The sequence below is a fragment of the Notamacropus eugenii genome, chromosome 5 (assembly GCF_028372415.1).
Source record: "Notamacropus eugenii isolate mMacEug1 chromosome 5, mMacEug1.pri_v2, whole genome shotgun sequence".
Taxonomy (NCBI): domain Eukaryota; kingdom Metazoa; phylum Chordata; class Mammalia; order Diprotodontia; family Macropodidae; genus Notamacropus; species Notamacropus eugenii.
In genome coordinates, this window is record NC_092876.1 from 276856422 (window position 1) to 276868767 (window position 12346).

The window sequence follows — 12346 nt, forward strand, 5'->3', positions numbered from 1 at the left end:
TCACCATGAGACTCCCCAGAAGTCCATGATCTCTGATGGATTCCCATTGGAGGTGGCCCAAACAGCAATGGAAGACACACCTGGTGAGTGATGGCAGCTTGCAGCATATTGTCAAAGATTTGTGAACAGTGGGAATGAGACAGATGGTGTCACCGAGGGCATGATAAAGAGGCAGAGCAGAGCAGTGCTGGGCTAGTTAGAGGACCTGGATTCAGTTCCTTCCTGTCTCTGATGTGAATTATCTGTGTGGCCTTAGGTAATTTACTTAACTCATTCTCCAGGACTCAGTTTCCTCAACTCTGAGATGAGGGCCTTGGACAAAATGGTTTCTGCAATCCCTTCCAACTCCAAATCTATGATTCAGTGACTCTATATGACTGGAAAAGGAATTTGGATCAGTCATGAAGAAAGAATGAAGGTGAACAGCTCAACAGCCTAACCCTTGCACTCCCAAAATACTATAAACAAGGCTACCAGAGCATTAAGTGCATCTTCTGTGGAAGGATAAGGCCATGCATCACACAACATGAGTAAGATTGGTTGGCTTGTGATTCATTTCTGAGGAGGGAATGTCCATATTGATGAGATCCCAGATCCATCTAAATCAGAATATTATGCCATGGAAAAGCTCTTGAACTGAGACTTATTGCCAGGGTTTGCCACATGTTATAGGGCCACTCTTGAAGGGATTCAGGGATCATGGAATGATGGAGAACTGGAAGGGAGTTTAGAGGTCAACAAATCCAGCCCTTCTGGAAGAGCTAAGGATGATCTCAGAAATGACATGACATAGGTTCTCATCATTCACAGCCTATAATACTGGCATGGCTTCAGTGAGCTTTCCTTAAGCTTGGCATTTGCATCCCTTAAAACAACCATCATCCTGCCTGAGCAGGAAGCCATGACATCAGGGAGGTTCTTCCAAGTGGTGAAGGACTGATGCTCCATCAACAGGAGACAGTTATTTTCTCCTCCTTATGATTTTCGCCCCCCCCCAACTTATGGTTCAGAGATAATTAGAACTGAATTTATCTCCAGAACCTGTTGTATTTACTGGTTTTAATAATTAGAAGCAAGAAGTGCTAGAATTGGGAGAAATCATTTAGTCTGATCCTCATATTTGACAAATGGGGAAACTGACATGCATAGGCTGTCATTTGCTCAAAGTTACACAACAGAGCAAACACTTGAACGGGTCCTCTGACTCCCAGCTCACTGTTCTAACCATATTAGGAAAAACCAAAGTTGCCTTTCAGAAAAAAGGTCACGTGAAAATGCATTTGCTCTATTGAATTATTACCAGAGGGATATTATTTATATGGAGGAGGGGAGGGTGAGCTAGTGATAGAGATTCAAAAGAAAGGAAGGAAGAATTATCAATTAATTTTTTTAAAGCATAGAAGAAAACAGAAAATCCAGAAGAAGATACAAACGGCACAATTTTGCTACTAACATGTTAAACGTAATGCATTCTTAAAACGTATATAAGAAACGTTCACTGTTTTATATGGAATTCTCTTTCTTATCTTTGTGTGTTGAAATGGTCATTTTGCTGATGATTATTAAATTCATTATAAAGAAAGAAAAGTAAAAATATTACCCTAGAAAACATGGAAACCAAACATTGGAAGCCCTACTTTTTCTTTTCCTGACATTCATTTGGACTTTTTAAAGATGGCCCAGGCATCATTAAATTCTGCCAGTCCATCCACCTTTCCTTAAGCGCCCCGCCCAATCCCCATTCTCCCATTGGTTAGCCCTATCTACGTTCATGCTGTATCCTTCAGGACAATAGAAAGGCCTTGAGGGAAGGGACTGCTTTTTCACTTGTCTTTCTATTCTAAGTGTCTAGCAGAGTTTTTGCATATGATAATGATTAAAAAAAAAAAAAGATGATACCTAGTATTTATACAGAACTTTAAGGTTTACAGTGCAATATAAATATATATACATATATATGCAAAATGTATATATTATATATAATGTATTATTTCATTTAAAGCTCACAACGACCCTAAGTAGTGCTATTATCCCCATATTAGAGATGGAGAAACTGAGGCTTAATGAGGCCAAATGACTTGGCCAGGGTCACACAATCAATTAACCAATATTTATTAAGTACCTATCATGTGCCAGGCACCGTGCTAAATGCTGGGGATACAAAAAGAGACAAAAGACAGTCCCTTCCCTCAAGAAGCTCACAATCTAAAAGGGGAGACAGTATGCAAACAAATATATACAGAACTATGTGCAGGATGAATGGGAGGTAATTAACAGAGGGAAGGCCCTGGAATTATGAGGCTCTGGAAAGTGTATGAAGAAGGTTTTGAATTAAGATCTTTCTGACCCTAAGACTTCAGTACTTATTGATTACTTGCTGAACTGAATGAAAACATTTGCTTTTAATTAACTCAGCACCCCAGTAGCAGAAGGGTGCTTAGGAGAGCAGATGAGGGTGGGAGAAGGAACCAAGGAGTACAGAGGCAATGTTGTCTAGGCCTTGGAGAAGGAGGCGTGATGGTGGCTTCCAGCAGGAACAGGAGAAAGCACTCTTTTCAGAGGTGGCAATCTGATTGTGGCCCTGGGGAGACTTCCCCATCACCTCATTTTCTGCACACAAGGGTTCTCTGTATGCCTGTCTTGGAGTAAGCAAAGGGAGCAGCCCAGAGACATCATTTCCTGACCTGGCACAGAGACACCCACACATTCAGCCATCATTGTTACCTTGGCACTAGTTAGCTGCAGAAGGAAGAGGAACTGCTTGTCCACTGACCTCTGAGCCTTCAAGAAAGTTATATCCTATTACAGATTGTGATAGCTAACCAGAGTGTTAGAGAGCAGCAGTGGAGTTAATGGGGTGGGTCCCATGCTGCCACTATCCCACTCACTGCTTGCCACAAGTCCCCTGATCAGAGTTAACTCGTGCCTGAGGGCTGAGGAATTGATGTTAGCATAGAAACTCGTATGAAAATCCTACTCCAAAGCCTCATTGTGGCTTAGGTGACTCTCTAGGTTCTCAGAGGCTATGCCTTCACAGTACAAGGTCTTGTAGGTCTCCACCTGGCTGGAAAGATTTTGAGTCTGAGCCCAGTGGCACTATCTCTCATTTGAAGACTGTTCCAGCTACAGTTGGAGAGATAGAGAGGAACTCAGTACCCACTGAGGTCAGTGATCATTTCTACTATTGTGAAACTTGTCTATAAATGCTCAGAGTTGGTGGAAGGAATACCCATGCTGAAGAAATCATGACTTTTGAAATAAGCACGTGAATTACTCTCATTACTTTATGCAATGAATCCCGTAAAGAAATCTAAGCTGGGAGACTTTATTCAAGCCTTGAGGTAAGTTGAGATGCAGGAGAACTTTTTTTTTTAATATTCAACTCTAGCCCAAAATGCAAAATACCACAATTTCCTTCAAAAAAAAAAAAAAGATACAGAGGTAATATCATGTGGGTTCATGTGGAGACAGAAATTGTGGTCCTTATATTTTAGGAAAGGAAAGAAAGGTACTGAGAAATGCATTTTTAGTTGACATGAGGGGAGGGAGAACAACTACCTTGAAAGTCCAGCCACAAGTCACAAAAGCCTAGGGTTACCAAAGAGAAATGAGTCAGAACTTACTTCCCTGCATCCAGGAAAGATGAGAGTTAAACCATTCCAGGAAAAAAATAATGTCTCTCTCCCCTTCTGAAAGATCTCTAGAAAAAAGTTCCTATATCTTGGTCAGTCACCCATGCTAGTGGGTGTCACTCCTGTTATCTAACCTGTAGCCCAGCTGATACAATTCATTTCTCCTTATTCAGATCAGTCCTTGCCAAGATGGACAATCTTAAATCATTTATACTAAAAGGGTAAGTCCCACTTTTCAGCCTTAGTTGTTTTCAAGACTATCTAGAGATAGCCCACATCTCTTGTTAGTGGCAGAAGCCAAATCGCTTACCCTCAGTTTCCTCATTTGTAAAATGGGATTACAACACCACCTATTTCCTAGGGTTGTTGTGAAGATAAAATGCAGTAATAGTTGTACAAATCTTGAAGTGCTATATAAATTCTAGTTGTCATCTACTACTACTACTACCACCACCACCACCACCACCAGTACTACTACCACTACCACCACTACTATTACTGCTACTACTATTATTGTTATATTAGGCAGTATAGGATTTCTATTTTGCTCACTTACTAAATGACCTTGGTAAATAACACAGTAAGGACTCAAAGAGCACCCCTGAATCCCAAGAAGACTACGCACCCTCCTTCAATGATGAAGTATCTGAGCTTATCATTGCTGTCTCGGGAGGGGGTTGCATAACATTTGTTCAGCGTCAGGATCAGGTGCGTGGAATCCGCCCCAACAACGAAGACTCCCACATACAACACGTCTCGAGTGGTCAACACTACCTCACCCTGCCGGTAAGGATGCTTGTAGGAGGCATTCTTGTATAGAGCCATCTTGGTGGTGAAGCTGCCTTCTTGGGTTGGGATGGTCAGGTTAATCACACTATAAGGTAAGCAATTAATGAGAAGGGAAGCCATAAAAATACTATATTCATTACCAACTCTTACCCATTTTTCAAGGTGAAAACAGAGAGAAGGCAAAGGAATGGTGAATGCTTGGGCAACTTGTAATTAGGATGTCTTGATCTCATAGTCTTAAGGAGGCCACTGAAGTAATGGTATCCCCCAGACTCCTGATGGAAGGGGCATGGCACCCAAGAGCTTCTACCTTAGCATTGGTCTGATGACAGAATCCAAGGAGATCTTGATGTCCAGTTCATAAGCACAAGAGAACTCCACATTGATCGTGCGGTCCCTGGTGATGATGTTACCAGTGTTATTGGCACTTTCAATCCAGATAGTGTTTTTGTACATGATATGGGTACCATTTGACTGTGGAGCAGAGGAAGGTCAGAAATCATTAATCCCTGGAGTGAGCCCTTCAAGTTGGCAGCCCTGAAAGTGTCAGAATGGCTTCATTCCATCTGTAACTCAGAGGCCATTATAAATCAGTCTGGAGCAAGTCTCAGAATGATGTCAAGCATTTACTGGAAAATATATCACAATAGATTTTGAGAGCACCCTTCATTCTCCTAACCTTGTACTGGCTGGGAGATCCTTTCATCCGCCACTGAATTGCAACTGTGACTAACTTTCCATTGTCTATGGCAAGGAGAGGGAGCATGGGTAATAAAAATCAAGAGATAATTTCAGCCAAAATGTTCAACTTCTACCAGATTTTCTACCAGAGCTGTTATTAAGCACAAGGAGAAACTTGTTGGAGTTTCTCCTCCTCTCTTTTCTCACCCTCTGCTAAGGAGCCAAAGTACCCCAAAGATGGATGAGAGTCGTACCAATCCATAAAGTGGGCCTGAGTAGCTACCAGTTGGCCACCCTCCATCAGCAGAGCCCTTTTTAATGGCAAACCCTGTTTGGGACAAATAGAGAAGATGAATTCTTTGTCCTTTTGAATGAGTAGTGGGAATCTAGGAGCTGTAACAGAGCTGAGCTGGAACTAGGCCAGGGCATTTGAGAAATACTCAGCCCCCAAAGCCCAAGTTTAAAGCTGCCTTTAGGCAAAATTGGAAAAGAGGCCAAAACGGAGAGACAGAAGAACGTGTCCATGGAGAATGCAAGGCAGACAAAACAAATCAAAGAAAGAAACACGAGTCAAGCTCTGTGCCATTTCAGTGCCTACAAAGTCCATATCCCTGAAATGACTATTTCCTTTCCTGCTTTCCATTGCATTTGTATCTTTGTTTCCTGTCCTGTTGTTTTCTAAGGAGGACATTTTGTAGTAGTAGCCCATTCTTAAGTTAGCTTTGGGAGGACCTTGGGCCTGCCACCACCATGGGAGCTTTCCCTGCCCACACAGGGTGTGCTTCCTGTCCCATTTTCTCACCTGCACAATGTTCCCACAGTTCCCCTTTGTGTTGTTGATCTGAAAGGAGATGAAATCTTCGCCCTCAATGCCAGCGCAATGCCGATCATTGATCCTCACCCCTTCTCTCTCAAAGCCAAGCTGAAAGAGTTTGCACTTGGATATGGAGACCTCCATCTGAGCAGCCTTGCAAGTTACCTCGGCATCGATGATATCATGTGAGTCTGTGGGAAACAAGGGTTTTGGAAGGAAAAGTCCCTGGGAATGAGTTCTGCTGTGTGGGGAGAGAGGGTGATGAGGAGAGAGAGCGAGAGAGAGAGGTAAAGAAGACAGCCGGGAACTTGGATCTTCCAGAGGCTCATGGCATTCATTCAAAGCTTAGTGTGTCTCTAGCCATTTTTTGGTCTGAATGCACCCTCTAATTTATTCGAAAGCAATGTTAAGATGCACAGACACCTATGCCTTGAGAGAACAAATGGCAATGCCTTGAAGAAGTGAAAAACTGGCAACCTTCCTGTTTTTCTCTTTCTGATAAACATCCCTGACAGCCTTCCTCCTTAGGGCAGGCTGCCTTTGTGGGTACTGTGTATCACACCCTGCTTACTGCAACTATTACCACACTAACTGGTTGGTTTGTTGGCAGTGGTAACATGAGCTCATTCAAACTTCCAGTCTGAGAAGAGCTTGGTTGGCAGGACCCCCCCTCCCCAAATAAAAACAAACAAACCCAATCCAAAAAACCCAAACCCCAAACCCTAGATCACCTGGTAAGTATGTGTATGTATGTGAGAAATTTCACTTGTTTTGTGAGTTGGTAATAAAACATATCATTGTATCAGTTGACATTTTATCCAAGTACACAAACCTATACTAATGGGCATCATAGAAAAAGACAGAGAGGTCTCTGTCAGCAAAGACCCAGCTCTGGAACTGCCTATATCATCCCTTCCCATGGCGCCTTTGAGTCAATTAGGTTTCCATCCTCTAATGTTGCTAAATTAAGCACATTTTTTTTTAGTCCAGTCAGAAAGCAAAGGTCAACCTGCAGATCACTGAATTCTGCTTCTCTCCATATTTTCCCTGCAGAAAAGTCTGTGGTGCTGAGAAGCAATGGAAAATAGAAGCAGAGAGAGCCCACCACAAGTCTATGACTGCCGGTGAGAGTTCAGACAGCAAATCATTTCTTTTCTCCCTTAAGGGAAATACAAGTATGAACATACCTATATAGTCTCAGATATTTGCTGTTGGTTTCAGAAATTTCTGTTGGGTCTTCAGGGCTACAGAGCTCGGAATGGGAAACAAAAATCTCTAAGCTCAAACAAGTCTAATGAATACACTGGAAACTCCTGTCTACTAACTTCTTTTTGCCTGTTAGTTTTTGAAACATCTTTACTTTCCCATGAAGTGAAATTTTAGATCGATTCTGATGTCTCTCCTGTTGAAAATAGCCCTAGTTGGCATTAGTTGATTCTCTGCATGCACAGATTTATCTAACCTGTTATAATCTAGCCAAGAGAAGAAATTAGATTTGTGGAGATGAATGTGAACCTCTTTGAAAGTGATTTGACGCCCTCCATGCTCTGCCTAAATGATGGTCATGGCTCAGTAAGTTGACTTTTAACTACAGAATCTTATCTATACTAACTGGCATGTAAATAGTACTTTAAAGTTTGTAAATCTCATTTTACCTTCATGACAACCCTGTGAGATAGGGATTGAGTGTTATTGTCATTATTTCTAATTTGCATATTGCAGGTAAGGAAAGGCTCAGAGAGGGTGACTTATCTCTAAATCACAAAGGTATTCAGTGCCCAAAGTGGTATTTGTATATAGGACTTCCCAACTCCAAGTCCAGCACTTTGACCACTAAGCCATCCTGCCTCTGGAAGGTTTCTTTCCTTACATTACTATTATTATCATTTCATGTTGCTGTTTTCTGGGGGGGACGATTGATTGAATTTGTCACTCACTGTTTCCATAGGGTGGGGGTTCAATGCAACCACACAGTTCTCCACCATTGTCCAGCTCACAGCTACGGTTGGGACAGTCGGCTCCCACACAGGGATCTTCAATCACTCCTGCTAAAAGGGAAAACAAAACAAGAACACAAAGAACTTTATTTTCACACCGAATAACAGTTAATTTTGGCTCCCAATTGGACTTGGAATCTACTGTTCCTGTGCTTTTTGGAAAGGTAAAGATTCTAAGATAATAACAGTGAGTCAATTGACTGGTAGCAATTGAGGAAACCAGCTACCTGGTCACTCCCATCATGATCTGAAGGTGGCATTTCACTGAAGGCAGAGATGACCATTTGACTCTCAAAGGACAGTTAGATAGAACCTCAGGGATGATAGGATCATGGAGATCAGTCATCAAGATTTGGAGGCCTCCTACTCTACCTCTTTCCATTGTCTAAAAGTGAAACCAAACAAATAGCAAATGCTTACTTGAATTTATTAAACCAATGATGCCATTTCATTAATAAGAGAGACTGTTAGATTGTGAGCTCCTCACAGGCAAGGACTATCTTTTGCCTTTCTTTGTATCTCCAGTGCTTATCACAGTGGCTGGCACATAGTAGGTACTTAATAAATGCCTATTGACTGATACTGGCTGTCAGCAAATCATCAGTCCATGCAAGAATCCAAACTATTGAATTTTGGTCATGCTATAAGCATTACTGCTTCAAGGAATCATCCCACAGCCCACTTGGAGCACCTCCTGAATTAAATTCACTCTACCTGCAAATGGAGCTTCACTTAGCTGATAAGAATATTTCCTGTTTTCAAAGACCTCTAGAGAAGGCTCTCCACAATGTCTCATGGTATACCCCTTCCCAACATATAGCAGCTGGCACTGACATTTAGCGCTGATATTCTGTGATTCCATGATCTACAAATATGATTTGGCATATGATGATTAGAGCCTGCTGTTAAAGTGCCCACAATAACTGATTCAATCCCACTATGAACCAGTTGTAGAGGGGAAGATTTTGCTTTGTCACAATCATGGATCCTTCCTCTGCTGCCAGTCAGTCACATGCCAATTGTAATCCTCCTGATTACAAGGAGGAGAACATCTGATCCTCCCTTTTAATAAAAATAACCTTCCCAGGATGTTGCTAGTCCCTCAGATTATCATCTTGTCTTTATTCCCTTCCACTACTGAACTTCTAGAAAGAGTAGTCTACATTTACTATTGAAACATTCTCTACTCCTTAGAGACTGACTTCTGTCTCAACTCCTCTAACTAAAACAGCTTTCTCCAAGGTCATTAGCGATCTTTTTAGAGCCAAATCTAATGACTTTTTTGTTTTGTTTTTAATTCAATTTTATTTTATTTTCAGGTCTAGCTTCTTTCCTTCCCCCCCTTCCTTCCTCCTCACAACTATGAGAAAGCAAGAAAAACAAAACCTGTAAGAAACATATACAGTTGAGCAAAAATAAAATTTCTGCATTTGACCCTATAGTTTGTATCCTTTCTGTGGCATCTGACACCATCGATCACTCCCTCCTTTTTTTGGTCAACTTTGCCTCTGTTGGCATCTATGGCATTCATAGTTCTCTTACTATTCTGACCATTCATTGTTTTTTTTCTGAAAGGTCTTTAACTTCACCCCATCCCTCATACTCATTTTCCTCCATTTTCTTTTCTTGGGAACAGATTTGGGCAAGAAAAGGGCCTGGAAGATGATTTTCATTGTGTACTGGATGAGATCAGGAAGAAGATTGTCCCAGGAGGGCCATGAGGTAGACAGAGCTTACTGTTAGATTTAAAGGACTACAGGTTGAATGGCTACACACACATACACACACACACACACACACACACACACACACACACACACAGGGAGATAGTCAAAGAGTAATTGCAGATATTGCCCAGGAGTTTCCCTGTGAGTGCTGGATTTACAGGCAACAGACACTGAAAATTGTGGCTTCTTTCTGTGTCCCTGTCCAAATAAGCAGCCAGTTAGTATAAATCTCATCACAGAGAGTCCCTTCCTGGAAACTGGAAGAGCATCTTTCCAGGAGAGGGATCAAGTATCTGTTTTAGAAGATGGAATAGAGGGCCTTGGTGTATAAGACCATGGAGAAAAGAGGCCCCCAGTTCTATGATGATACACCTCACTTACTCAGTCTAGACCTAGACAGCTCAGTTAATCTTTTCCTTTGATCCTCTTCATGGATGTGTGAGTCTTTTATGTATATGCCCAATGTGGCACCACTCAGGCAAGTGCTGGGCACAGAACAGGCATTTGGTAAATATACATTGGCTGATTTATACAGTGTGAGAATGACCAATCAAAGGGCATAATAGATATAAAGTACATACTCAGCAGCACAAGTAGAAAAACAGCCTATTTAGAAACAAGGTGGTCCATCTGCCAGCTGGCAAACGCACCCATGTGCGGAGGGAAGCTTGACTTGGATGTAACAAGCAATAAGATTCATTCCAAACAAAGCAAACATGCAGCACAAACTCACCGAGTATAAAACAATTAAGTAAAATTTTAAAAGCCACTTCTATTGACTTAGCACAGTGAGTCACAAAAACTGAGGCTAAGAAACTAAACGCTTTCACTGAATTCCAACAACAGAGAGAACTGTGCTTATTAACTTGTTTAGAGACTGTTTTTGAACTCATTGAAGGCACATTCTTCATTAACTTCATGTTTTCTAAGCCCCAAGTCATAGTTATTCCTGCATGTGACCTGATTGCTAATTTTCAGATTTGTCATTCTCCAAATGGGCCAGATTGTAAACATGGTATATGTGGTGCCCTGAGCCAAGCTGTTCTTCACACTTGGGTACGTGCGTGCAGAAGGCCAGGCCCCCTCTACATATATGTACATGCACGCATATATATATATATATATATTCATACACATGCTTTTCTCTATATGATATTTGATTTATACTAAGTGAAAATATGACCAAATGCTCACATAGAATTCACTCATTTTTACTATACTACTATATATAAAAGAACACAGTGCTTGCTCTCTCTCTATATATATATTTAGAGTTCGATTTCTTCCTCCTTCTCTCTCTCCCTGTCTCTCTCTCCCTGTCTCTCTCTTTCTCTCTCTCTTTCTCTCTCTCCCCTGCCCCGTGTCTCTGTCTTGTCTTTCTCTGTGTCTGAGTCTGTGTGTCTGTCTTTGTCCTAACTTACTTTCATGAATCCAACTGTAACCTAACAGGCTCCTATAAACTCATGTCTCCTGTCAGCTCCTCAGGCAGGACATATCTAGCTATGTCTTTCAGTGATCTACTTGTCACTCTCCATATCCACTTTCCCTTCTGATCTCTGCCCAGAAGCTTTTCCCATGATGGAGGATATTCACAACTCAGGTCTGCAGCTAAAATCCATCAGCATCATTACCCTGGACTTTTCAATTTTATCGGCTGCCAAACTGTCTGCTTTGAGCTGGAGAACCTCACCTTCCAAAGGTTGCTTTCCAATTACTTTCTCTGGACTTGAGCTATGTGTGAGTGAAATTTCACTAATGCCTTTCCCCTCAAGTCTCTGCCACTATCCATGGGCAAGTGATCCTGTGAGTAAAGTTTGTTACCCTAGATGGAGGGCACTGTCCATCCCTAGGCAATGCCACATCTCTTAAATCCTATCCATTTAACTCAGAAAGCCTTAGTAGACAGAGGTAAAAAGGACTCTTACAGCAATTCTCCTTCTCAATCCACTCAGTGCTGAGGATGCCAAAAGAGCGGCAGGCCTCTCCATAGGCAGCCAGGGAGCCACACAGCTGGAACTTTTTGTGGTTATAACAGCCGTCTAAGAAGCAGGACTCATAGAAGGGAAGGGGGTCCAGCAGCCCATAGCAAGGCTGGAAAAATCCCTTCATGTCCGTGAGTTTTAGGCAGTAGCCATCACCTTGCATCTTCTGGATATGCACATTGTCACAGGTGGATGCATACTGGGAGTACTGAAGCTCATTACAGCTGCGAGGCAAAGAGATGTGGTCAGTTTAATCAATACAAAAGAAAAGAGGTAGGGACACTGGGAAACCATTGGTTTCAATTCAGTTCCTTCAATGAAAGACAAAGACTACATATCTCGGATCTGTTTGTCACTGTAAGGTAACTAGTACAGATAGGTCATTTTCCCACCAGCTAGCTGGGTGTCCTTGGCCAAGTCCCAGCCTCTTTGAGCTACGGTTTTCTTCATCTGCAAGATGGGATATTCTCTATTCTTCCCTCCCTCCCTGGAATATTTTGAGATAAAGGTGAAATAGCAGAGTTGACAATAAGTGTCATATCAAGGAAAGGTATTATGATCATTTTGAGATGTTAATTATCACAGATTTTTGAGCTGGAAGGGATTGTAGAGAACAGTACGGTGGAAGAAAGTGGTACCCAAGTCATCACGTAACTTGAACAGGCTTACACAGGTAGTAAGTGGCAGAAGTGGATTTGACTTCAGGTCCTCTAACTCCAGAGGG

At 41.9% G+C, this 12346-nt stretch overlaps 1 protein-coding gene and 2 long non-coding RNA genes across 3 annotated transcripts in view; 2 read left to right on the forward strand and 1 right to left on the reverse strand.

Moving 5' to 3' along the window:
* Window positions 1-7539, forward strand: part of LOC140506121 (uncharacterized) — a 127996-nt gene extending 120457 nt beyond the window's left edge. The window contains exons 6-7 of the long non-coding RNA XR_011967786.1: window positions 5924-6101; window positions 6970-7539. This is a non-coding gene — a long non-coding RNA (uncharacterized lncRNA). The remainder of the gene's footprint in view (window positions 1-5923; window positions 6102-6969) is intronic.
* LOC140506119 (tubulin-specific chaperone cofactor E-like protein) overlaps window positions 1-12346 on the reverse strand; it is a 150737-nt gene that overhangs the window by 4291 nt on the left and 134100 nt on the right. The window contains exons 24-28 of the mRNA XM_072612921.1: window positions 11566-11846; window positions 7854-7964; window positions 5905-6107; window positions 4732-4895; window positions 4258-4506 (exon numbers count right to left, since the gene is read on the reverse strand). Of these exons, the coding sequence (XP_072469022.1) occupies window positions 4258-4506; window positions 4732-4895; window positions 5905-6107; window positions 7854-7964; window positions 11566-11846 (1008 nt within the window). The remainder of the gene's footprint in view (window positions 1-4257; window positions 4507-4731; window positions 4896-5904; window positions 6108-7853; window positions 7965-11565; window positions 11847-12346) is intronic.
* LOC140506122 (uncharacterized) lies at window positions 7557-9347 on the forward strand. Its single transcript, XR_011967787.1, has 2 exons — window positions 7557-8077; window positions 9233-9347. It is a non-coding gene; the product is annotated as an uncharacterized lncRNA (long non-coding RNA).